The sequence below is a fragment of the Canis lupus genome, chromosome 7 (genome assembly GCF_003254725.2).
Source record: "Canis lupus dingo isolate Sandy chromosome 7, ASM325472v2, whole genome shotgun sequence".
In the NCBI taxonomy this organism is placed as follows: Eukaryota; Metazoa; Chordata; class Mammalia; order Carnivora; family Canidae; genus Canis; species Canis lupus.
Genome location: NC_064249.1, coordinates 31,828,693 through 31,856,646, shown reverse-complemented (window position 1 = coordinate 31,856,646; position 27,954 = coordinate 31,828,693). Strand labels below are relative to the sequence as shown.

Genomic DNA, 27,954 nt, shown 5'->3' with positions numbered 1-27,954 from the left:
AAGAATAATAATGATGTAAGTTGGTCACCTCATAAGGAGTACATGTGGATTTAGGAAAATTGCATTATTCCCAAAGGAAAAATGTGGAAACTTTTTAGATGGAAAACTGCACTTAAATATAGAGATGTATGTGATAGTACGCCTATAGTTTAGTGCATTTTACCACACTTAGAAACAACAAGCCCGTAAGTATGAAATTGAGTTAGAGAAACTTTAACTTTGAAGAAGGACATACATGTTTGCAGGCTTTTCTTACTCCAGACACATCCATTTGGAAGTTTTTAAAATGTGCTTTCAAAAACAACTTCTGAAATCCTTTGGGAATCATTTTGGCTTTCTTGTTTTTCAAGTGCATTTACATGGCTCTAACACCTCAGGCAAAATATGAACTAAAACCATGCTGGCATGTCCAAATGGCCATGAGTTTGGGAACAGTTTTCTTGCCTTGATGTTAGAGATAAATTTAGGGAAACAAACTGTAAGCAGAGAGAAGGCAAGTCATTGGATAGGGGACTTGCCATGGCTGGTCAATTAAAAAGTACATGAGCATAAGACTGAGGCTTAGCTGGCCCTCTGCTACTTAATGCGATATATCTGGAAGGCGTACCATCCAATTCTCTTTTTCCAAGTTCATGGGGATGCTGACAATGTGTTGTCCCAGACCTGGTAAGGAAAAAACTCTGGCTTTACCCCAAATCCACTGCATACTTTCCATTTTTTAAAAAAAGTAGCCAAACACATCTTCCTGCAGGGATACTTCAAAGCAGTTGCTGATTCATCAATCCATTCATTCATCAAGCATTTATTGAGGACCTGATATGTGCCGGACATCATGGTAGATGCTTAGGGAAATTAACAGAAATGATATATGGCCTCTGTTCTCTAAACTTGCTCATAACCTGAAAGGAAACAAACATAAATGAACAGTTAATTATAGAATAATAATAATAATAATTAATAATAATGTCAGTGGGTAGCAATTATTTAAAAAGTATAACACATGTTAAGCATAATGCTAACCTCATTTATGCATTATTTAATTCTTACCAAACCCTATGAGTTTGATTATTATTACTCCAATTTTATAAATGTGGAAATTGAGGCTTGGAGAAGTTAAGTACCTGCTGAAAATCACAGAGAATTTATTCTAGATCCAAGACTTGAATCCCAGTTGATCTGCCTCAAGGGCTTATAATCTTAACTCCTGGGTCAAAGGAAAAGGGGGTATTTACCCTCTGATCATGGAAATGAGAGGAAATTTGCTTGTAGAATCAGAGGGAGTTGGGCAGCCCAGGTGGCTCAGCGGTTTAGTGCTGCCTTCAGCCCAGGGTGTGATCCTGGAGACCAGGGATCGAGTCCCACATCGGGCTCCCTGCTTGGGGCCTGCTTCTCCCTCTGCCTGTGTCTGTGCCTCTCTCTCTGTGTCTCTCATGAATAAATAAATAGAATCTTTAAAAAAAAAAAAAAAGAATCAGAGGAAGCTGAGGTGAAGAAAATGGTGTGAATCTCCTTCTGAGGAGCTACTTAGGTTAGGCCTTGTGATAAACACCTGGTATAGCTCAGGGCTCACCATGTCTGGGCAGTTTAAGTCTTAGGCCAGAACAGGCAGGGCTCCATGCTGCCAGTCTTCTGTGAAAACATGGATTATGTTCTCAAAGCCTCAAGGGTCAGAGTATGAGCCACAGCTGGCTGCCTCCCTATCCTATATTCCTCAGCCATGCTCAGGTATGCAGTGAAGGAGCAGGCGTCTTTTGAACGTAATGCTTGGATAGGAGTCTGTAGAACACACACAAAGTCTTGGATTATCTCTACAACCAAAGTGACAGAATGATTTTGGAAATACTCTCTTGGTATCTTGTTCATAGACCCTTACTCTTCTCTGTCTCTTCTACATTAGGCCTCCAAACTGACTCCTTCTTTAGTTTTTGATCCCCTGTTAAAGCTCATTTCTTTTAAAAACACTTCCTTGATACCAAACTAGGGAAACCTTTCCCAAAAGGATGGCTTTCATATCTGGAAAATTAAGGAAGAGATAAGGAAAGTAAAAAACAAACAATCTAGGTTTTTCCAGGTATTTTATTATAATAGTTGTTTAAAAAAACAAAACCAAAAAACAAAAATACTTCCTGACAACCTGATTTCTATTTGTAGCTGCAAGGCCAAAGGACCTTAAGCAAGTCATCTAATTTTTCTGAATGCCAATGGATATATCTGAAAATTTGCAATAAAACTCATCCTGTGTCTCTCTTACATTTGAAAACCAAGTTTAAAAATGTATGTGAAGAGGGGTGTCTGGATGACTCACTTGCTTAAGACTCTGACTCTTGATTTCAGCTCCCAGGTCATGATCTCAGGGTCATGAGATTGAGCCCCATGACAGGCTCCATGGTCAGTGGGGAGTCTGCTTAAGATTCTCTCTCTTAATAAGTCAATCAGAGAAGGACAAACATTATATGGTCTCATTCATTTGGGGAATATAAAAAATAGTGAAAGGGAATAAAAGGGAAAGGAGAAAAAATGAGTGGGAAATATCAGAAAGGGAGACAGAACATGAGAGACTCCTAACTCTGGGAAAAGAACTAGGGGTGGTGGAAGGGGAGGTGGGCGGGGGGTGAGGGTGACTGGCTGATGGGCACTGAGGGGGGGCACTTGACGGGATGAGCACTGGGTGTTATTCTGTATGTTGGCAAATTGAACACCAATAAAAAGTAAATTTATTTTTAAAAAAAGATTCTCTCTCTTCGTCTCCTTCTGCCCCTCCTCGTGCTTGCTCCCAGTATCTCGCAAAATAAATATTCTCTTTAAAAATGTATGTGGAGTGTTTGAAAGCAAATGCATATAAATGCTAGGTGTGTTCATTTTATCCTGCTGCATAAACATAGATGCTAAATACCTATTACATAAGCTCAGCATTCTGTAGATCCAACATCCAAATCAGCTCACCTCGGTGTGAGGTACAGGATGTCACAAAGCCAAAATTGAGGTGTTGGCTGGGCTACATTCTTATCTGGAGACTCTAGGAAAAAATTCCATTGCCAAACTCATTCACATTTGGACAGAATTCAAGTCCTTGCAACCTTCTCATCCATAGTCCTCTAAGCTACCCACACTCATCATCACATGGTCCTCTTCCATCTTCAAAGTCAATCATGGAGTGTGGAGTCCTCACACTTTGAATCTCTCGGATTCCTTCTTCTGCCCTCTTTTTCTGTCCTCCTCTTCTGATGTCAGCAAGGGAAAGCTTTCTGCTTATAAAGGCTTATTTGCTTAGATCAGGCCCACTGGAAAACCTTTCCATCTTAAAATCAGTTAGGTTCTATAGAACTGTATACATCACAATATAATCATGGGAGTGGAAGTTATTTGTGTTCATAACTTCCAGAGATTATGGTATGGAGTCTTGGGGACCAGTTTTAGAATTCTGTCTACCACATTAAGATATTAGGCTCAGCCTAAGGGAATAAAAGAAAGTATAGGATACCCAGCTAAACTGAATTTTAGGAAAGCAACGATATATCTCTTTAGGCTAAGTATATTTCATGCAATATTTGAGACATACTTATACTAAACATTTTTGTTGTTTATCTGAAACTCATGTTTAACTGGGCATTCTATATTTTACCTGGCAATCTTAACAAATATAAACCACTAGTACCATACTTCCCTTGCCTTATGCCAAAAAAAGTAATATTCCATATGTGTAGATACATTCATTTACTATAACTCTTGGTTTGATGAAAAGTTATGTTCTAATGAATCTACTCTCACAGAGAAACTAGTTTATATACTAACTCAAAATTATTATTATATTTAAATACAAAGGAAAAAAATGAACACTTTTGAGTGGGTACTATATACTAAGCACCAAACTAGGCATATAAATAGGGGAGAGAAAGAGAAAGAGAAAGAGAGAGAAGATAAAATTATAGACATACATTCTACTTTACGCCTCACATCACAACTACTACAAATAATTTTATTACTCAGATAGGCTATCCCCATTTCTCAAACTGTATTAATCATTAATCACATCTGTCTATTTTTTGTATTTTTGGTGCTTTGACATCTTTGGGCCTGCCAATTCTGGAGGGACTAACCTTCCCAGAACCAGCCAATTCCTAGAGATAGCAAACAGTTCACCTTTGAGTATGCCTTTCATGTGCACACCAACAATCCAGAGCCCATATACCCAACCACCTACTTCATAGACTCTCACACTCTAGGCTACTTCTATTCACCTGCTCTAATCACCCCAGGGCCAGGAATCAGACAACTAAGGACAACTAAGGCCCCAAGCCCACTGAAATAATTCAAAGTAGCTAATCCTAATTTATTGGCTTGTTTTACACATTTCTTCACATAAACTTCATGTCCTCCACAATAAAGTCCCATGTTCTTCTCTTAACTTTCTCTGCCTCCAACTAACCTTGACGCTTCCCCATGTGGTGCTGTATGGCATGCTGTGCTTCCCATTTCTGGAATTTGTGAGTATAAAGCACTTCTTTTTTTCATAACAGTCATTTCTGTGTCTGCATGTCTTACCTTATCTGACCAATATAAATCCCAGGTCCCCATGAAATGCAAACATTTAGTGAAAAGCCTACTTCATACATATTTTTTTGAATCACTGGGTAGTGAGAAGGATGGAGAACACAGGGAGGAGAGTAAGATTCCAGGTTGGCTCTCAGAGGTGTTGGTGTTCAGGACGGAGGATGTACTCCTATGGAGAGCCCCAGAAGGTGACTGGTTCACATGGGAGACAGAGGGCTGAAAATGCACATTTCCTGCTACACGTTTCCAGGTAGAAGCCTTGGTCTTGAAGCACTGCCTTAATATTGTGCTATCATTGCATAGCTAACTCCTCACACATATGCTAAAGACTAGATAGCAGGTCTGCTAGAGCTTTCAAGTCTTCCCTATTGGGCATTTTCAGGATATTTTAAAGCAGAATTCATAGAAAGAAATATAGTTTTCTGAATTATATTTGTAACACATAAACAAAATTCACATTGCAACCGTGTATACCTATATAAATCATAATCACATACAAATCTGAAACAAAATTCACGTAAGAAAATTTATCCTTATTATGTGCATTTCAAACTTTTCTCCTCATTTCTCTTTTCTCCTACGTTGTACCATTTCATTAATCATGCTGGTCACAACCCACTAACTTGATTTCATGACTCACTGATGAGTCAGGGCATAGGATTTAAAAATCATTACTCTGAACACAGTGGATGAGAAAAATATGGTGGAAGAAGTTTTCTCTGTAAGCTAACAAATAGGACAATGCTCACTAGTAAAACAAAATTTTCAGAGTCTGGGACCCAGTTATAAATATTTCTGTCCTTCCTTCACAAGCAATCAAATAGAATTATCATTTGGAGGAAGATTTTCCCTTTTTAAGGTGGAATAAAGATGGCAGGATTTTAGATTGAAGATCTAGAGAGAAAAAGAAAGGTTTAAGGAGTTGTGTATAAAAATTTGCAGTAGGCTTCAACTGTGCTTTGTAATGTGTGAAGTCATGTTGGGTTGTAGGTACGTGCTTATTCATTATATTATTCTCTGTACTTTTTATATCACAGAATTGCATTTTAACAATAAAAACCAAATGGTAAAAATAGGAAATAAATAGCAAACACATTCATATAATGAGAATGAACTCAGCTATGAGAGATGAGATCTTTGAAAAAGAATTTTATATGACATATTAAATTAGAAACTTAATACCCAAACAAGCAGTTTCTTAATATAAGCTAAAAACTTATTTCTCATCTATTTTCCCATATCCACTTTTATCCTCCTCTAAGACTTATTAATCATAATCCATTACTTATATATTATATAGCCAATTATATATTAGTAATAGTTAATATTTATTGAATATATATTATATACCGTAAACTATACAATTTGTGTTACCTGCATTTTCTTACTTAATCCTCACAATAACCTTTAAGGGAAGGACACTACTACTATTACCTCTTTACATGTAAGAAAAATAGGGTTAGGAAGATTAGGTGATCTGCACCAAGTTACAAAGCCATTAAAGGACTGACCAAGCTAAGATCAAATTCAGGTGTATTTCCTTAACCTCCAAAGTCTACTGCCTCACAGGAAATAATGATGAAAGAAGTTAGGTAATGTTTAATTTAATCCTTGACTGGAATAGATCACCTGTTCAGAGAGAGTACATTACACTATTAGAATGCCCAGTCATTAAAGGGTAGAGCAGAGATAGCTGTGTTTATGGCTACTTGAGACTTGATGATGGAGAGTCCAGTAAGTAGAGTAGTTGGGAAAATCTGGCATCTTCTAGGCAATCTGCAAGGCAAAAAGAGTTTATTAATAAGCCACATATGGCTACACTCACCACATCAGTCAGACACATGTGACATAGACTGCCATAATAGCTGCCATGGGGCCTGAGCTAAAGTATTCCAGTATCAGGTTTTACAAGGAGTTGGTAGAGACTTCACACAACCACACAGTAGCAAGTCTTCTTGGGACAGACTCATTCTTTTGTGGTTTTGCCTTTTATACAATTTCTATTGTAAAACCACTTAATTCTCTACCTCTCCATCCTACTGAAATAAGAGCACTATTCAATCCAATATCCAAATGCCAGAAACTATAAGAATTGTTATTATCTATAAAGAAGCATCCAGACCTAGATGACATAAAAAAGAGGTGCTGAGGAACAGAGGAGGGTCAAATACATAAGAACATTGCGTTAGAACTTGCCAGAATTCGTCTCCACTTATCAGCTCTGTGAATTCAAGCAAACAAATTCATAACTTTTTGAGTTCTTTCTCTGATGAAAAATTTTGTCTTAGTCCTTTAATATACTTCCAAATTTGCCTCCCTGAAGTATAAAATATCTTTTTTCAGTTAGATGCATCTATTATGGGCTAAATTGTGTCCCTCCAAAATTCATATTTTGAAGTCCTAACCCTAAGTACCCCAGAATATAACTATATTTAAGATAGGATCTTTTAAGAGTTAAAGTTAAAATGAGGTCATTAGGGTGGACCCTAATCCAATTTTACTGGCCACCTTATAAGAGGAGATTAGGACTCGGAGACACACAGAGGAAAAACTATTTGAAGACACAAGAATTTTTTATATGCCAAGGAGAGAGGCCTTAGGAGAAACCTACCCTGCTGATACTTTCATTCTGGACTTCCAGCCTCCAGAAGTCTGAGAAAATAAAGTTCTGTTGGCTAAGCCACCCATTCTGTATACTTTGTTATAGTAGCCCTAGCAACTTAATGTAACACTTGATACAAATTATGATGTTGGTGTTACAGTGGCCATGAAGGCCTACTCAAAAGGCCATGGACCCCAGCTAAGACTAGCAGAGCCTCTGTATTTTTCTGTGTGCCCAGTGCTGTTGTGAACATTCACCAGGGATTAAATAATTCCACCCTAACAGTGAATCCTGCAAGTATTACTATTACTGTAATTATACAAATGAGAAAATGGGTAACTAAAGAGCTTGTGGCACTTGCTTAGAATTTCGAAACTAGTGAGTAATAACAGCTGGGATTTAAGTCCATAGGCTATGCTCCTAACCAATAACAGTTTTTTTAGAACCTGCCAGAAAATAGTGTAACTATTTCAAAAGGACAATTTACTTCTATCGCCACTTTTCCTTCTTACTCTTCATTTCTTACCTATTCAACTTGCTTTTAGATCTTACCACTTTACTAAAACTGTTCGTACAAGAGAAAAAGGTACCTCTGCATCCCAAATTGCTGAATAAGGTTAGTTAGCATTTGGTATCCATTTCTCCCCCACGTACATTCCTCCCCTCAGCATCAAAAGTGATAAAAGGATAAAACTACAATTTCCAGACTCCGTTGCAGGTAGAGTTCCAGGTATGATTAGGTTCAGCCAATGAAATGCATTCTTATAAGATTCAGAAAACTGAGGTGGTGCCGATGCTCTCTTCCTGCTGAAATGGACAAGTGTGGTGCAATCAGTTTTAGGGCCAGCTCCCTGGGTGGAGGGGAACAGAACAGCAGAAAAGGAACAGAACTGTGCTGACCACTGGATTTCCACGAGGAACATGTCAGTTTGAAACTAGTCATAAACCCCTGATTTTCACTATTCCTTCTCTCTCAACAGCTTCACAACACCTAACTCCATATAATAACCCCATTTCTGCTTGAAATACCCAGTTTATTTTCTCAATGCAGTCTTATTCACTCACATAGAATCCAGCAGATTCTTCTCTTTTCTCATCACACTTGATTTCTGTGGCACTTAACATGCAAGACTCCCTCATGATCTTGGTACTTCTTCTTTCCCAGTTTTGTGAACATATTATTTTCTTCCATTTTTCTTCTGAAAAAAAAAAACAAAAACAAAAACAAAAAACAAAAAACATTCTCCCAGTCTCTTTCTCCATCTCTGATTTCTTTGTCTTTATCTCATTTGTTGGGATCACTTCTTCCTTCCAACCCTTAAGTGTTATCATCCAGGGTTCTGGCCTTTATTCTCTCTCTCTCTCTCTTTTTTTTTCTCCACATATACTCTCCCTTGATCATATCTTCTCCCATAGCTTTGTATACATCTTTTAAGAAGATATTTTCAAGTGTTACCCAAACTCTGGAGCCAAATGTTTTGTGACTACTGGAATCTCTTCATAATATACCCTGCTGTCACTTGCAAGCCAATTGAACTCAGTACTTCGCTAGCTTTCTCTGCTCTATGTCTACCTCGGTCCCATTCTTTCCAGCTTCTGGTCATTTCCAGTAATCCCATCACTACTCATTTCCATCATGTGGGCTCAAAGTGCTCTTACAGATATATACATGTATGTGTAATACTGTCATTTATGTGTATATACAACTGCAACATGAAGTAAATTGACATAATAGTGATGTGAGTACATTGCAATGGGATCGACTAACTCTATAGCAGCAACTAACTCAAACTTTGATGACAGAAAAGGATTAACAGAGGAAATGATACTTGAATGGGGCCTTGTTGAATGGGGAGGATTTAGATGGGAAAACTAGGAAGGAAAGAATACTTCAGCTGAGGAAAGGGCAAAAGCTATGTGCATACCTGTTTGGGAGAAAGTCAAATTTTTGGAAAGCTGAAGGATAGGATGTGTGTGTGGTCAGGATATGTCAGGAAAAAGAACTGGAAAGTAAATTAAGTAATATTAAGAAGACCTGGGTATAATATTACAGAAATTCATACCTCAGCTTGTAAGCAATGAGAGATCCATTCAATATTTTAAGCCATAGCCATGGTATTTTTATATATATATATTTTTAAAGCTCCATTAGAGAGCATTCAGAGAATATACTGGATGTATGGTTTTCTACCTGGATTCTACCAATCCTAAATAGGGTTATGGAGGAGAACAATTAAATATGAATTTAAACTGTGTATGTCATTATGTGCATTTTTCTAAAGAAAATGTCTATACTGACTGAGACTGCCCAGTAAAATGTAATGTGAGCCACACATGTAATTTTAATTTTCTAGCAGTCACATAAAAATAAAGGAACATGTAAAATTAATTTTAAGCTAAAGTTTGTTTAACCAATATATCCAAAATATTATCATTTCAACATATAATCAATAAAAATTAATTATGATTTATTTCACATCCTTTTTTGATATGAAGTCTTTGAAACCAGGTATGTACCTTACATTTAAAGCACATCTTAATGTGGACTAGCCATCATTCAAGTGTTCTTTTTCTTTTATTTTTTTTTTATTTTTTATTTATTTTTTTATCATTCAAGTGTTCTATAGCCACATGCAGCTAGTGGCTCCTGTATTGGGCAGTGCAGGTCTATGCATTTTAATAGACTGTCAAATGGATCCATGGCTTACCAGAAGATTAAGAACCAGTGAAATGGGGAAGAGGAGTGGCAGGAAGAAAAAAGTCATTTCACAAGTGCATGAAAGATATAAAAAGGAGCTGAACTAGAGCAAGAAGATTCAAGATCACGGTAGGACTTGGTCATCAGCTATCCAGGAGGCTTGGCTGAGGGAGAGACAAAAACAAAAATGGCTGGAGGATTTCCAGTATTGGTAACTGTAAATTTGGAGATACCATCTATATCTCTCCCTTTATATATCCTCTATAACTCTATCAAAATTATCTTCCAAATATAGAGTATGATCTTGTCACACACATCCTTGCTCCACGGTCCTCAGCCTTTACCCTTTCCTTGTCATTTCCTGAAACTAGTTATTCCCTGCTCACTCCAAATGTCTGTTCACACCAACATCTGCTCTTTCATCCTCCTTGTCCCCAGTGAGGGGCTTTACCAGGTTTCCTGGCTCTCCATGTACCTGTTTCACTCTTTTGGCTGCTCCCCATGCCACTCTGTTTGGGCATGGTCCTATGATCCTGCTTGAACCATCTGTGCCTAAACTTAACCTAAGCTATGTCACACTGCAGGATAAGAATAACTAGGACTTCGTAGGTTCCCTCTACCTTCAGGGGATTTATCGCTGGAAGGGAATTGGGATATCCGCTTAGAATCTCTTCCAAGGGACACTGAATAATTCCTAACATCCATTGAACTTCTTCATATTGTCCTTTCACCAGTTCTGAGGATTTTTTCATCCTCTTACATTTGCATGTATTATTCCAACTCTATCATTTGTGGTTGGAGTAACTATGAGTCTCTCAGTGTTTCTGGGGACAATCCAGACCTAGCCTCTTGTCCCAGCATACTTAATCGTTCCTCCTTTCACAATAAAAAATGTTCTGGTGTGGAAGACAGACCTGTTTTGACACTCAAAAGCTGAGCATTGAATAAATTCTTTTTCTCCTCAACCTTACCCCAAAGTATGGATTGCTATAAAAATTGAGCATAAGGAGGAGTGCACACTAGCTACATTTTCAAAATATTCTCTTACTGCAGAAGAATGTTTCCCTATCATAATTAACAAATATAAAATAAGATATAAAATACTTTTATAACATATAAAATAACATATAATATAAATATTATGTATATTTATACATATAATAACAAATATTACAATATTTATGAGAAATTTTTATATGTACCAATCACCCACTTTTCATAATGGAGAAACAGTAGAAGTTTCATTCATTATCATTAAAATCAGGAGAAAAACAAACCAACGTTGATTGGTATCTGTGTTACTGTGAAAATGCCCATAGCCAATAGGATCAGGACCATTATTTTGTTAGTTTAGGACTGACTGAAACAGAGAAGTGGGGAAATCATTTATATAAAATACAATCTATATGTAAAACACATATAATCTAACATACATACAAAAATCTAGTCTGATATAAACTAGGAGCATTAGTTATTCACCAACAATGTCACCTCACACTACGTAATAAAATACATTTCACCTAAATTAAATTGAATTTATTTAATATTTCTTAAAATTAACCTATGTTAATAAATTACTCTTATTAAACTATTAAATTTTACAATGCAAATATAAACAAAAGAAAATATAGGCAAAAATTGGCTTCATCCCTGAATCGGAAATAGATTTCAAATATTGCCAAATAATGAAAAAAAAAAGAATAAATATGTTGATAAATTGACAACACACACTTTAAAACTTGTATGCTGTATTTCTAAACTAGCATGGGTAGATGCATAGGGAAACAATACACTGTGGAAAAATTTATGATAATCATGACAAAGGGTTAATACCATCACTGTATAAAGGGCTACTTCATAAATTCAGAAAAATACATACTAAGATCTTAAAAGTTAAAGGAATAGAACGTATACAAATAAACAGTTTACAGAAGCAAATGTACATGGCTATCATAAACACTGGCTCCTACAGTACAGATGAAAATAACAACCGAATTTGGGAAACTTGCCCAAGGCCTTCCCCTTGGTGAGTGTCTGACAGTGCATCCGAACCCAGGCTCACATTTGGTCACCATGCTCTACTGGCTCCTGGATGGCAAGAATGAATGGCAAGAGGCAACTGTAAGCAAATAAATTGGTTGACATGCACTAATAATTTAAAACACACACATTTCATTGTCCTGTCATTAAAAACAGGAAACAACAAACAATAAATCCCAACTTGAACAAATGAGAAAAAATGAATGACCACTAATAAGAAACTAGCAGTTTCATGTATTATAGAACAGCTGAATGTAGAAGGTTTTCCAGCAATTTTAGGTACGTGTATGACTAGCCTTTAACAGTATTATGTACTATAGACATTCCTTGAATTTATCATGTTTCTGAAAAACCACTCAAATGCCAAACATGGGAAAGCGGACCAGTGGAAAAATAAGTTTTAAGGGCAGTTGTTTTCAAATTTTAACGTGGCTAAGAGTCTTCTGAGGAATTTATTGAAATACCATTTCTAGTTCCCACCCTTATTCCTGGTGGAAGCAGAGGAATTTACATTCTTGAAAGTACCCCAGGTTATTCCGATGCAGGCTATCCATAGGCCACATACTAAGAAATAGTTTTAAGAAGTTTCAATGATCGAATTGCTAAAAACATTCTAATATCCTTAATTTCACCTCACATTTTAGGCACTATCTTTTACATGTATTTCCAACATTTTATATGTTTCTTAACTTTGTTTTCATTACTGAACACATAGCCAATGACTGAAGGATAGTAAGGGTCAAATGAGGATAAAAATTTGCCACTTTGGCTATACATAATTTCCATTTTCTACCTCCCATATCAGTTTTTATTAATTTTTATAAAATAAGTGGGATAAATACTATAAAATATTAAAATGATTGACAAACATTTGGTGTCAAAGAGACAAATGAAAGTTCACAAAGAAATGCACTGGAATCTGGAAAATAACTGAAATCTCTTTTCTGGGCAGAGAAGATGCAGAGTGGTGAACCATTCAGGATTATAGAGGACAAAGGTACTCAGAATGTGATTTATATGAATCCCTTTAGGTTCGCATTAAGTTTAGCTCTGTCTGGAATCCTCCCTAAGGGGTGTTGAATGCCAATAAATAAGTGCACAAATAAATATTACATTAAGGAAGATATTTCCAGAACTGAAGAGCTTGAAATATTAGTCAGTTAGTGCATGGAATTCCAAATGTAGCATGTAGTAGGATGTCACCTTGAGATAATTAGAGTTACTTGAAAGCTGAATGTACAAAAACCCAGAACCATCTTTCAGAAGGTATCTTTTAAAATAACCCAGAATGTACAGATACTTTTACACAATAAAATTTTTTCAAGATTTTGTTTATTTATGAGAGAGAGAGAGAGAGAGAGAGAGAGAACAAGCAAGGGGAGGAGCAGAGGGAGAAGGAGAAGCAGACTGCCTGCTGAGCAGGAAGCCCAACATGGAGCTCCATCCCAGGACCCTGAGGTTATGACCTGAGCTGAACACAGACACTTGACTGACTGAGCCACCCAGGTGCACCTACATAATATAATTTTTACAAATTTATTTATAATAGTGAATCTCTGGAAATAATTTAAATGTCCAATAAAAAGGTTTGGCTTAATGTATCCATAATCTAGAATATTATACAACCACAAAATGATGTATAAATAATCTTGTTTTAGATTTGAAATGCTCAGATATAATATCAAATAGAAAAGCAATATGGAAGTGTTATATATATATATATATATATATATATATATATATATAGTGTGATCTCAATTGAGCAAAAAATGAATAGTCAGAAAACAATACTAAAAAATGGTGGAATTATGACTGATATGCTTTCTTTTAACTGTGCACTTCTATACTATAAAGAGCTTTACAATAAGAATGCATTACTTTTTTATGGGAAGATCTTTATTGCAAGACAGAAAGCATAAGTTGTGGAGTATGGAGGATTCAAATTCATATTCTAGATCCTCAGCTTTCCGGTTGGGGAAGCCGCTTGTTTCTTTACCTGTAAAATGAGAAAAATGATACCTAAATTAAAGTATTATAGTTAAGTTTAAATGAGTTAACCCTGGGGCCCCTGGGTGGCTCAGTAGGTTAAGTTCCTGACTCTTGGTTTTGGCTCAGTCATGATCTCAGGGTCCTGGGATGGAGCCCCACATCTGGCTCCACACTCAGTGGGGAGTCTGCTTGAAAGTCTCTCTCTCTCCCTCCTCCCTGCCCCGCCCCCTGCTCTTTCTCTCTCTCTTTCAAATAAGTAAATAAATAAATCTTTTAAAAAATTAGTTAACCCACTGAAAGTGCATAATGATCAATAGACCCTTAAAAAATGTTAGATCTTTCTCTAAATTTACCCCAATTCCAGTGAAGATGTGGTAAGAAGTTATTCAGTAGTGCAATTCAAGAAGAGAGTAGAGGGCCAAGGCACTGGGGTTTGTTATGTGATTTATATGAATGCCCTGGGGTCTCACACTAAGCTCAATCCTGTCTTGCGTCCTGTCTACAGGTGACTGCCAATACACACATACATAGATATTAAATTAAAGAATCTTCTTGATAATGTGAAACAAAAAAAATTGACTCTGCCTGCAGACCTATTTGCAAAGACATGGGGTGTGTCTATTGGTTTTGATTTCTTTACCCTCCTAAGATCTGATTCTATTGTCTGAGCTAGAGATCAATGTTACCAATCAATTTAGTTCACTTTATTAACTCCTAATATGCTGACACTTGGGTACAGAAGTTTAATCGATATTTTCTTAGGGGGTGACCACATGCATTTCTTCAATATTCATGAATTTCTGAATTCTCAAGATTAACAGGACGTAAGCGTATTGTTACCCAGTCCCCATAGATCTGTGACTCCTCGACCCTGGCTCTGTGACTACTTTTGATGAGAAAGTCTCTACCAAGGCACCAGCTGGGAAGGAGCCTCTCACCCTTGCTTTTCTAACAGGACAGCCCTGCAGTCCTTATGGGGCCAAGCTCGTTCTGAGGCTGGCCAGCTGTCTCCCTGTCACTGATCCCGCAGGGAGATATGTCACTTTCGGAAGTTCACGCAGGGCAGCCTAAGATTCACATTAATACAAGACAGAGGTCAAATGCTGTTCTGTACTAACTTTTGTTCCCTTCCAAATATATCAGGAACGTTTGCTTCGGCTCCTTTCAGACAGCAGGAATGTGTGTGGGGGAGAACAGGAGCCGCAGCGAGGACTGTTTTATTTTAATTCTGGCTCTGGACTGGAGAGAGGAGACCTGATCAATCTACTTTGTAAATAGCTTGGACCAGAGTTTAAGAAATAATAGTACTGTATATTGTCATTCTTAAGAGAAACTAATTAAAAATTAATGCTTCTTACTATTGTAAGCACAACTAGAGAAAATGTCTCTGGAGTATTAAATTCCATCCGACCCTCCAGAAATTGCTCTGATATGTAATCAATGAATGTTATGCAGCAGTTAGGCAACATGTCTATTAAATAGAATATACCAGAAGAAGAGGAGGAGAAGTGTTTCTTACCACAATGGCACAAGCAGCCTTTTATTCATTTAACAAAGCTGATTAGTATGTCTACTACCAAGAACTCTGCTGGATACCTCTATGGGGAAGGGTTATCGATACCCATCTTTCATAGATGGGGAAACTGAGTCAGAGAGAGGTCGAGTGAGAGATGCTGATGGAGGTAGGGCTTGAACCTGAGCTGTCTGAGTCCAGGATTCGTTCTCTTTAATTGTGAAGCTAATCTGTCTGGGCAGTTTGCAGTAAAGTAGGGGCATAGACTATGTTCACTAAGAATAACAAGACAAAGAGAGACTTCCTATAATGGGAATTTTAGAAGGAAGGGAATGCCTGACCTACTACAAACAGGAAGGTGAAGGACAAGGCGGCATCAGGCTGAGACTAGAAGGAATGGCATGAATTTTCAAGGTGGAAAACTACTTCAGAAAGAAGAAAGTGCATGGAAAACCACAGAGGTATAACTCTATGTGTCATTGCTCAAAACTTTGCTTATATAATGGGTAATTTTTACACAATGTTGGGCGGTAAGTCTTACTATTCCCATTCTGCAGATGTGGAAACTGATTTCTGTAAAGTGATAAGTCATTAAGGCTGGTAAGAATGAGAGCTCCCCCTTTGCTATTGTCTTTCTGAGAGGGTACTGAAGAAGGAAAGGATTGGTCAAGACACATTCAGAGGGCCTGTTAGTCTGGATGTTCATTACAGCATGGGCTCTTTCCACTGTTCCAGAGCATCACGGTCTTTGTGACCACGTGTCAGAAAATGAGCTTCAGCAACAGTCACCAAGTGATTCCTGTGTACACATGAGCCTTTTATTCAAAAAGTATATATGGCACTGGGATGAAGAAAGATTGAACACAGAATGGAGAATTAGGTGCCAAATCTGATACATTTTTTGTTTGCTCTTTTATGGGAATTTCATTACATAGTGTTCACATTAGCATAATATCTAGTGTGAGTGAGAAAAGTGGACACTTATCTACTAATAAGCATACTGGATCTTATCTATGCAAAAGAATTCTGGTATCTGAAAAATGACTTAAAATGTATGTGTCAGTCAGCTGAGACTATATTAGGTTACAGTCACCAAGTGACCACAAAATCACGTGGTTTATGACAACTGAGGTTTACCTCTCATCCTCATATCTGTCTCAAATTGGCTATGTTCATGCCATCCTGATTCAGAGACCCAAGGACCTTGCTGGTCTCCTGGAACAAAACAAGAGCAAGTGGGGAACTGGTAACCATGCATGCCTCTAAAAGCTATGTTTGAGAAGTACACGTGTAAATTGTGACCAGAGCAAGCCAAATTGCCAAGCCACAGTCAGAAGAGAGGGCATATATAATCCCTCTTAGGGATGAGTCCTGCAAGGTGGGGAAATGAATATCTTGAACAATAACACAATCAACCACCATTAACCACTTAATTCAAACAGTATTTCTATTGAATAAAATAAAATTCTCTTTCTTTAGAATTACATTATGAGTCAGTTTATAATCCACATAAAGTCATATTTCCATTAACAAGCTAACTCATCAATCAGTAAATTTTCTCACAAAAGTAATTATAAAATAAGTCATTCAACTAACTTTTACTGAGTGCAGCTATGTACCAGGCACAGTGGTAGGGGCTGGATATAAAAAAAATCAAATGAGCCATAGTCCTTACCCTTAAGCAGTGTAGAGAGACTCATCATATAATCACACTACCTTAATCTGTTCTAAAATGGAAATAGGCAGCTTAGTCTCTTCCCATAAGGCATAGCTCAGAATGACTTGAGATTATTTTTAAAAATTGAATCAGTAGACTACACTGTGGGTGTTAAAGCCAATCCTAGAGAGGACACCCTCCCCCCAGTTCATTTTGAATTGCATAGATTCTCCCCTCCACATTCAAATGCTGATTAATGAACTTCAACATCTTCTGCTACCACAGCATATGAAATGCCTGCTTTGTGAGCTTGGATTCTTTATCTTACTAAGTATTTTCTCTGGACCAGGCATTGCATAATCTCTCTGAAGCAGAATCTACTTTATAATCTTCCTAGAATTCTGCATTATAGGTATTTTTAACCCTATTCTATATATGAAAAAATCAAAACCCAAGAAGAAAAGCAGAAATCCCAGACAGCAAGTGTTTCAGCACCTAAACCCTGTGTTGACATCAAAGTCCACACACCAAATGATAGTGCAATCATCATCTAAAACTTAGCCTGAGGTTATTTTCCTAACTTTTCAGATTATGAGAGCTGCCTCCATACTTCACTGGGCTCTTTTCTTCTTGTAGTCTTCTTTCCTAGGAGGAGAAATTCACAAAACTTACCTCAAGCATTGGGGGATTTAGTCTAAGAATGCATACAGAAACATATAGGTAGCTAAGAAAGATTGAACAACTGGACCTCCTATGGAAGCTAAAGAAAGACTGAACAACTGGACCTTCTCTTGTCTTGCATTCTTAGTGCTGCATTCTTAGTCAAAACTTCACAAATGATCATTTTTAGCATACTTGTAAGTTTTATATTCTCTTTTCTCTGATTTTCAGACCCTTTTATATAATATTATTGCTATCAATTGCCAACTATGGATGGATAGATATAGCTAGGTGGATGGATAGACAGATAGATAGATAGATAGATACATAGGCAGAATGCTATGTAGATGGCCTTAGTTCAAGATCCCCAAAAGAGGAAATTTGATTGACAGCTAACCACTATTATCTCTGCATAGATGGCAGATTGGCTGCCTTTGAGCCTTGTCTCGTATGATAACTATAGCCACAGGGACATGAGTATGAGGCATCTGTATTCACGTATGGAACTATCTGGGAGTGCTTCCTTAGCTGGGCTGTGTGGTTGGGCAATGAGCTGTGGGGTAGCAGGCACAGTAATTGAGACTGTCCTGGCCATTATCTCAACTACACTTGTCATTACTAAATCTTATTCTAGCCATCTCCTGTGTTTGCTGTGTCATAAGCACATTGAGGTCAAAGGTGGCTCTATCATCCCTTCACTCTGATGCTGCCCTTTTCTCCTCCTTCCATTCATATCTCAGAACTAAGAGTACAGTGCAGAGGCTTGCTGACATCTAATAAGCATGAATTAATGAATCAAAGAAACCCACAGCCACCTGCTCCCTGGGTCTTAAGGGAAAATATAGGGCTTGAGCTGAATATATGGTCACTCCCTTTCCTGTTAATTTCCCAAGCTCCTCTGTGGGTTGTGCTGTCTGCTCCATTGGGGTGACACAAACATGACAGATGGCACTCTCATGCCCAAGCAGTTTATTCTGCAACCCAGTAAGGGCTATATTTTTTGCTATAAAACTCTTATAAATCTTATAAATCACTCTTAATCATTTGGGGCAGGAATATTGTGACACAAGAGAGATACGTGCTATTCCATACATGTAAACAGCAGAAATGTGTGGGTAGTAAACCTATAGCTTCATATATATCAGTGAATCCTAAATATTAACTCATTTAGAGATTTTGGTGTATGTATGCAATGTTAATAAACAGAGTTTCTGCCTTTGTATAAGATGAAGATTTTAATTTGATGGAAGAATATATATTTAATTTGAAGAATTAAAAATCTCATATATCAAACTCATTTGAATAATTTTAAATTTAAACTGTTATGATAACCTAAGGAAAATGATTATAACTATAAAAGGACTAAACAAGCACTTACAGATTTATCAATAAATTGATAGGTTAGAAGAAAGCTACTAAGATGAATATGAGATAATCAAGAAAGAAAATTAACATTAAAAAGGCATCTACTACAAGTTGGAAAGAAAATGATAAGGAGGTATAGAAAACATCAAGAGTATGATGCTTATCCTTACTAAAAACTCAATCAGTCTTCAGTATACCAGTATGTGGAAATCTCATATCTTTAAATAGTAGAGAAAAAATTGTAACCTCTTTTATTCTTTTATATTGTTTTTAAGAGTTTTTTTCTATTACAAATGATTTACATTCATCACATGTGTAAAAGATTAAAAGGCCATCTATAATCATCTTTAGTCCATAAATATACTTATAATCATAACCCTTTTAAACTTAATAACATGTCATGAAGATCATTCAGTGAAATCATTAGTTCTTTTATAATATTTTAAAGGTCCATAATAGAGTCAAAGATGCTGTCAAACTGAAATAAACCCTGGATCATGTAGTTTGACCTTTTCAGTAATGCTTTAGTAATCTCTTTAGATGACTGTGAGCCCTTTCTTGACCACTTCAGTCACTGGGAAATCATCAGTTTGCCAGGAAATCCTTGCAATTGCTTACATGCTCTAATTATGAGAAGTCCTACCCTATTCTGAATTTCGTTCACCTCCTTTAACTTCTCCCCAGAAGAGCACCGGGCTTGGAATGCATTTCCAGTTTTCCCATCCTCTAGTGGCATAGCCATAACTAAATCATGATACTTTACTATACTTTCCTACACAGACTTTATCTATAAAATCAGGCTAATACCATCAACTCTGTATTCCTTAGAGAGTGGTTAAAAGATTCAGGTAAAAAAAAATTGTGAAATTGATAATACATTTGAAGTACATACGGATGATAAATGTGCCTCCTTTTTCACATGTATGATTTGCAAATTGTTATGTCCACCTCAAGTCCCGTCTCCAACACAAACTGCCCAATTCTTTTCATCATCTCCTATAAATTACAATATCTGGAATCACTATCTTATGGACTCCTCTGGATACATGCTAACTTGCAAATGTCTCCTGTAAAAAGTGCCACTGTGAGCTAAACAGCATGATCGTGATGTGGCTGAATGAGTGGAAAATGAAATAGGATCGTCCTGCCGTTACTCTGCTCGGCAGTCTACTGCGGTGCCTTCTGAGATGCAGAGTTTTTCTTATTACCGCCACCTACGTCGTTTATAAAGAGCTAACTGAATTGCAGCATTTGAGAAATGTCTTTGGAAATAATCTTTAAAAGTAGCAAAATGGGGATCCCAGGGTGGCTCTGTGGTTTAACGCCTGACTTCGGCCCAGGGCGTGATCCCCGAATCCCGGGATGGAGTCTCGCATCGGGGTCCCGGCATGAAGCCCGCTTCTCCCTCTGCCTGTGTCTCTGCCTCTCTCTCTCTCTCTCTCTGTGCGTCTCCTGAATAAATAAATAAAATCTTTAAAAAAAAAATAAAAGTAGCAAAATGATAAAAAGAATAACATGTAGAAAAACAAATACTAATAATTTATTTTCTCGTAATCACATGACTGGGTATAAGAGGTACATCCTTAACCATCCAGTTTAAGGAAAGACTTGGATTAAGACCTAAAATAAAGTTTAAGATTCATCTGTGAGGTTGTTATCCGGTATTTTATTTGCACTGTCTTTCCAGGAATATAAAGAGTGATGATGTTCCCCTCAAATAACAAGCAGAAAACATAACATCCTGCTTGTTGTTATCAATCACTTCTTTCTTTTTTGAAGGCAACTCTTAGAAATTACAAATTATTGGCGATTTATCAGAACGTATCATGATCTGTCCCAGAATTATGTGTAAAATAACTATTTACCAAGTTGGTCAGATGATTTCATGAATTGTTAGCTTGTTTGTGCAAAGGCACACAGGAATCCAAATCTGCTGCATTAACACTTCACTTTCCTTTGAGCTGAATAATTTGTATAGAATGGTAATCTCAAAAAGATAAGAAGAAATGCAGTCATCCAATCTCCCAGCTCTGTTTGCTGTCTACCTTCATAACCTAAGGCAAGTCACTTTATCATTCTCTGACTCTGTTTCTCCACCTGGAAAATCTGGAAAGTCTTACCTATGACTCCCTTCTTTCTACAACTGCTGAGACCTTTAAAGGAAATACACTTCACACATTCAAAGATTTATGTCAGTGTTATTTTTTTTTAAACTGTTTACCTAAAGGAAGGGAATAGATTAGAATTGTAAAAGTAATAAGGAGATGCCATTTGAAGTTGGACTGTTGTTGGCAGAAACCAGTGTGGCCAAATGTGGTTTTGTTTTATATTTCTTTTGTCAAATTCAGCTGGTTTCAGGTTAGCCTACTCTGAAAATAAGCCTTCTTGGAACATGTCCAAGTAAGAAAAGCAAGCAGGTAGTTGGTTTGGTGATAATAAATTTCAAAAACTAATTTTTATTTCCTGTGACTTCGCAACAAAATGTGTTGTGAACAGGGCTGAAACCAGATCATCAAATACCAAAATAGTACACAAAATCCCGTAACACTGGGGGAAATTTCAAGTCAAAAATCAAAACAGAGCTCAGTGACTTCGGAAGCAATGCTTCTTGTCATTAAATTTAACTGTCATTAAAATTTTAACAGGCACAAGTGAAAATGATTTGGTGGGGGGGAAACTAAGGGAGGGTCTGTGTTAGAAAACACAGTGAAGTTTTATTTTATTCTTAATTTTCCCAGCCAAGTTTGTCAGATCTCAGAAAATTTTTCTTGGGCTCATTCTCTAACTGAAGGTTTATCACTCTTGATATACACAGATTGAACATTTTAATGCAGGAAACTTTATCAGTAGAGTGTCACCAGCCTTCTTTGACCAGTGAATCACACTAAGAGAGTGTCTGTCTTGAGACCATCAGTAGAGAGAAGACCAAAAAATTTAAAAAAATAAAAAATAAAATAAAAAAAGCAGCAGCAGCAGCAGCATGCAGGCGTCACTGGAGCCTTCTGATATAACACACGGAGCCCACGCAGCACAAGAATTGGTCTGGCGTCATTGTTCATGTTCGCTGGATGCTGTAAAGTCTGATTTGCATTAGAAACCTCTGCATTCAATAAACAAAAATAGGGATAATGACCAAAGCGCTATTTGGAACAGAAAACAAACTCAAGCAATGAGTGTTTTCCACTGAATTCATTCAAGATTTTATTAGTTGAGCTCTCACTTAGGTTATTAGGCTCAGCTTGCCTTTAATTTCTTTGGCCTCAGTTATTCAAAACAAAAGGAGCCTAGTGTGTGCGCGCGTGTGTATGTGTGTGTGTGCGCGCACACACACACACACACACACACACACACGGACGCATCACACACAGGCTTTGTACATTCTTCACATTGCAAACCCATCAACAAAAGGAGGAAGAAGATCTGAGGGGAATGAGTGGTTTTTGCGGGTTTAGGGATGGAGAATTTCTCTGCATAAACAAGAAGGTTTGGATTGGAAGCCTGCTAAAAAAAATGTTAACAGCTGACCACAGGGTTGTAAATCCAGACTGGAAGGAGAAAAAGAGAAACATTGCAAGTGAGTGAAGTGTGTGTGGCTGCAATGTTTGTGGGTTAGATGAGAAACAAGCGCTGAGTGAAACCGAGAAGGGGGGTGGGGGGTGGCTGGTGTGATTTGTTTGGCGTGCAGAGCCAATAGGAATCCCAGACTGCGATAATATCCCGGTGCAGCGCCGCGCGGAGTCAGAGCTGAGCCCCGGGCCGGTGCACATCTGCGAGCCGCAGCCCAGCGCGCGCCGCGGAGCCGGCGCCCCGCCGCCCCCAGCCCCAGCCCCAGCCCCAGCCCGGCCCCCGGCCCCGGCCCCGGCCCCGGCCCCCGCCCCGGCCCCCGCCCCGGCCCCGGCCCCGGCCCGCGCGCCTCCGCATGCGCGTCCGCGCCGCCCCGGCCGCGGGCCCCCGAAGGCGGCAGAGCGAGAGCCGGCGCACCGCGCGCAGGGGACTGTAGAGCGCGGAGGAGCGGGACGCGAGGAGGCGGCTTCCATCACGTCATTGCAGGTACGCAGCTTGTCACCACGAGCGCGGCGCAGACACGGTTTCTGATTTCTACCTTCGCAAGGCACTTGAAAGTAATTGACATCGTTGTTCCCCCCGCGCTGGCCGGAGTAGAAAGCACCGAGGGTCTCTCCCGATGCCCCCTAGATGATCAAAGCCGTTACCGTGTGTCTGGGGGCTGCAGGGTCTGTCCACCTATTGAATTCTCTGTGGGTGTAAAGCAAAGACCTTCCAACTTGACCGTCATCTCTTTCTTTAAAACCACATCAGTATCTGCATGTTGTCATGCTGCCCACTTGTGTATCTTGGTGACCCCCCCACCCCCCCCTCCCCGTTACAGTTGTGACCTGTAGCAACTCAAACAGCATCTGATGGTTAGAAAGCAGGCGTTGAACGTTCCCACCTCCCCATCAGGTTAATACCCTCCCTTGAAGGAGTCGGGAACCAGAGAGGACTTGAGCGTGGTTTTCATCTCTAAAGCCTGTGGCCAACGTGGACTAAACTCATGAGTTGAAATAGCACTGTATTGCTTCGCTGTGGTCCAAGATAAAGAGAGGAAGGAGAAAGATTTCTCAATGGAATGGTCAGTGGCTCTTCTTGTGTACCTGATTTATCTCTACATTGTCTTACCAGTTGAATATGCAATTCTGTTCTGCACCCTCAGGCAGGATGAGTTCCAAGACCTCATGTATTATTGCATTAAAGAGTCATGAATTGGAATTGTGTCATAAATGTGATACTTGTAAGGAAATGCCCATTTTTGGTTTGATTTAATTTGGTACTAAAATCGGTAGGCATCTGGCCATTTCTTTTCCTTTCTTTATTCATTTTATTTTGAGACATGAATTTTGTAAAAAAAAAAAAAAGAATTCTGTGTCTTGGGATTTTACAGGGTTTGATTTCAAATTTTGAAGATGATTATATAACTTTTTTTCCCCCCGTTGATTACTTGTGATTAAATTAACATTGCTTAATGGGTTCAGTCTTTGCCTTGGAAAAGCCAGTGGGGATTGAATGAAGGCTGAGTTAAAAGATTAGTCTTGCTTTGGGCGATCCTCAAATAACTACTATATAGCTGCTCTGAATCCCTGGATAAAGAGCTTTTCCTGCAGTTCAGAACAGACACAGATTGGGACTCTAGTTCCACAGGAGAATGGCACTACAGCAGGTGCAGGACCAATAGAATATGTTACCTTATTAGCACTTTTCCCAGTGGATTCTTGGTGGAACATATTCAAACCATCCATTGGTAATTCAAAATCAGTTCCCCACTCTGTCATGCCTGTTTTTTAGGGCACTCCTTATCCAAGACATGTGCCTGCCCAAGGTAGATAAGGAAGTTATAAGAAAGGTATTTGCTTTACATATCTCAATGGGGAATTTACACTGACCTGGTTTTTATCAAATTAACATGTTCTTTTGTCATTAAGGAAACTGCATGCTTAGCTCTACCATGGAGTCATGAAAACTGCTCATATTTTTGTCCAGTGCCGAGTTTGAATGATTTAGCAGGTATTTTTGAAATCATGTCAAGGAATACACATGGCAAGTGAATGTTTTATTTAGGAGAGAACATTCTGATTTTATAGATGATATTTTTCTCTTTTTACATCACAAAGGAAACTAGTTGTCAAGAATTTACCTATTTAAATAAATACTATTTAACTGACCCAACGAAATTCTACTTCCAGTTAAAAGGGCAGTTTTGCATTACTATAAACATTTTTTAATCTACAAATATAATAACTGAAATAAATTGAGACTCATTTTCCCCTTGCCATTCAAACTCTAAAGCAATTTGGGGCATGTCGGTAGTGACAAAGTAAATGTGAGGCTGAATATATAAACACACTTTATCTGGACTAAGAGACGCTGATGGTGTTTGGAAGATAAATGTAAACAATGCTTTGATTACTCATTGTTTTGTGCTATCATTCTTCACTGAGAGAAGTAATGAAAAGTTCATTCCCTGTGCATTTTAGTATAGCCAGCTAGAGCTTTAGATACCCGCCAGTTATAAGTTTGGTAAAATTTAAACAAGATACATGCCTTTAAATCTCTTTAAAGTAAACACCTCTTCCTTAGATCTCTTCCTCTAAAGCAAAGGAATGGAATTAGGTTCCCAGTCTGGGCACCGAGTTCTTATTGATATGAAAAGGGCTGGCCGGCCTAGGTCAAGGACAAACACTTAGAGTCTGCAGAGGCACAGGCACACAACAGATTAGACCAGCCACATTACGCCAGCGTTGCTACAGCAATCATGCGAGGTTGCAAGCATTTTCTCAGTATCAGGGTCCTTTAAGTATTTAGGAGAAAGTGATGAATTATTGCAACCAAACGTGCCAAGTGTTGGGTTTAAAAACAAGTTACACAAAGAACCAGCAAATAAGACAAATTGTTTTGAAGGGGAAGGTATACAATTATGGACTTGGCCTCTGGTGCCGTCTACTTCTGTGTTTGCTTAGCTGTTTCTGTTCCTACCACAGAGTTCCCTCTTATAAAAATCAGACATGCTGACCTAATAATGTGTAGAATTAATTTTGATCACAAGTCAGGCTAAAGTTTGGTCTTCAAACCACTAAGCTAAATACAGATATTTCCCATGGCCACACCTTCTAATTGGGAATATGTCTGTGATTGGCCAGCTCATCTATAAGACCCAGCTTATGTGGAACACTGATTTGCAGTGTAGAGTCCCAGAGCCACGTGGGAGTAAGAGGATGAATAGGGAGAGGGTCAAGGCACTAAGGTATGAGGGGAGATGGTATAAATATGAATCCAAGAGTAAGGGGAATAGTGAGTTTGTTTCCTCAAACAAGCTTCAAATATAAACTCTTAGTGAGATTTCCTAAATATTTTAAACAAATTCTCATGTATACACACACACCTTGCACCCAGGTGTGGGATGAAAATAAATACATTTGACGTGCTGGTAACATTCCCAGACACATAGGCCAGGAGAGGGCAGCATGCAAACTGTGAAAAGTGATGTCTTCTCTTGACCAGGGGGAGACTCCAATCTCCAGAATAGCTAAACCAGTCTGCCTAACTGTATATACCTTCTTCCCTTTGAAAAGTAGAGTCTAGAGCCTTACTTAATAAGGGATATACTGGAATGCCTGGGTGGCTCAGCGGTTAAGCGGCTGCCTTCCAGCTCAGGGCGTGATGCTGGAGTCCTGGGGATCGAGTCCCACAACGGGCTCCCCGCGTGGAGCCTGCTTCTCCCTCTGCCTATGTCTCTGTTTCTCTCTCTGTGTGTGTCTCTCATGAATAAATAAATAAAATCTTTTTTAAAAAAAAAGAAGGGGGATACACCATTCAGAAGACTTTTTTCTACTTTTGCTTCCAGAATTGGTGCCGCCTGGCAAAATAAGAAAAGCAGCATATTTAAGAGAGAACTCAACTTCTCTTTCTTTGAATTAGCTTCATTCTTTGAAGTTATTCAAGTGATCTTTATCTTTACTCTGCTAGGAGATGGATGAGAGAAAGGGAAGTAGAATACAGAGAAAAAGAGAAGAGAGAGAATAGGGTTTCTTGAGTTGGTGCTCCAAGGGGAAATTCTTTTTTTTTTTTTTTTAAGATTTTATTTATTTATGAGAGACAGAGAGAGACAGAGACACAGGCAGAAGGAGAAGCAGGCTCCACGCACTAGAGCCAGACGTGGGACTCGATCCCTGGTCTCCAGGATCACGCCCTGGGCTGAAGGCGCGCTAAACCGCTGAGCCACCCAGGCTGCCCCAGGGGGAAATTCTTATGAGCTACTTTATCCATAAACCTAGCCTTTGTTTTAAACATGTCTCAAAGGTAGGTTCAGGGCCACAAGAATACATTTTGTACAGTGATAGTCAAGTGTGTCTCTAGAATCCTAGCAAATTTGGTTTCAAAACAGAAGAGCTGGAATAGCTTTTTTAAGTGTTTTTTTCAGAGTCTAAGATATGTGGTAGAATAACAAGAATTATGCATCTATCTCTTAGAATCTCAGAGATGGTCAGACTAGTCCCTACTACACCTAGTCTGGCTTTTTAAAAATTCATGGCTAATAAGCCTCGCACTGTTGTTACTTTCATGATCAGCCATATTCTGGGGCCAAACTATAAATGTGCATAGAAGAGAGAAATAATCACTCAAAGTGGGCAACCTGTGGCTGGCAGTGATAATTCCTGTATGCTTCATCTTAATTTAGCTAGGTTGGTGATTTTAGCTTTAGGAACACCTTTGTCTCTTCACCATCTTTGGGTCAAATGCCATACAACTTGCTGCTAAATATGAAGGCTAGGGGATACAGCTCAGAGGGGGCTTTAAAACAAAGTCTGGGAGGCCCAGAAAAAAGTTTTCTTGGTGAAAAGCTGCGGTTCTTCCTGAGAGCAGAGGAGGGAGAAGGGACACTGGGGTGGGGGTGGGCAGGCAAGGTTGAGGGAAGCTGTGACCTCTGTGTCAGGAAAGGGTAGGGAATCCTGGGACTGCCCATCAGGGGCTCGGCCTGTGCGCAGGACACTGCTTCTTTCTAGTGCCACTGTGTTCTGCTGGGAGGTATGGTGTCCTTGAATCAAAGCAAAAAGTTTTTTCAAGGACAAAGTAAAGATTTCCTGGTGTCTGGGAAGAAAGGGAGGTCACACTGTGTCTCCCCCATTCTCAACCATGTTAACCTCTAACACACCCAAGTACTGTATGGAATTACACGGTGCCCCAATAGTGCAGAAGCTTGGATGAAGGGGGAACCAAACACAATGTTGTAATAGTGAGGTATCAGCAACAAGGGAAGGAGAGATAAATCCTAGAGGCTGAGAAGGTCCACTGCTGCTTCTCAGTTTTTGATGTCACATCCCATCTCC

At 38.6% G+C, this 27,954-nt stretch overlaps 1 protein-coding gene across 3 annotated transcripts in view; it reads left to right on the top strand.

Moving 5' to 3' along the window:
* Positions 1–22,435: 22,435 nt before the first annotated feature.
* The window catches only part of GREM2 (gremlin 2, DAN family BMP antagonist), a 112,632-nt gene continuing 107,113 nt past the window's right edge, over positions 22,436–27,954 (top strand). Inside the window, exons 1-2 of one of the 3 annotated variants that reach the window (XM_025430508.3) lie at positions 22,987–23,125; positions 23,537–23,705. In XM_025430508.3, the coding sequence (XP_025286293.1) occupies positions 23,698–23,705 (8 nt within the window). In that variant the 5' untranslated portion in view covers positions 22,987–23,125; positions 23,537–23,697. Of the gene's footprint in view, positions 22,650–22,986; positions 23,126–23,536; positions 23,706–27,954 lie in introns of those variants that run through there. The other 2 variants (XM_035719389.2, XM_025430509.3) reach the window with 2 other exon arrangements.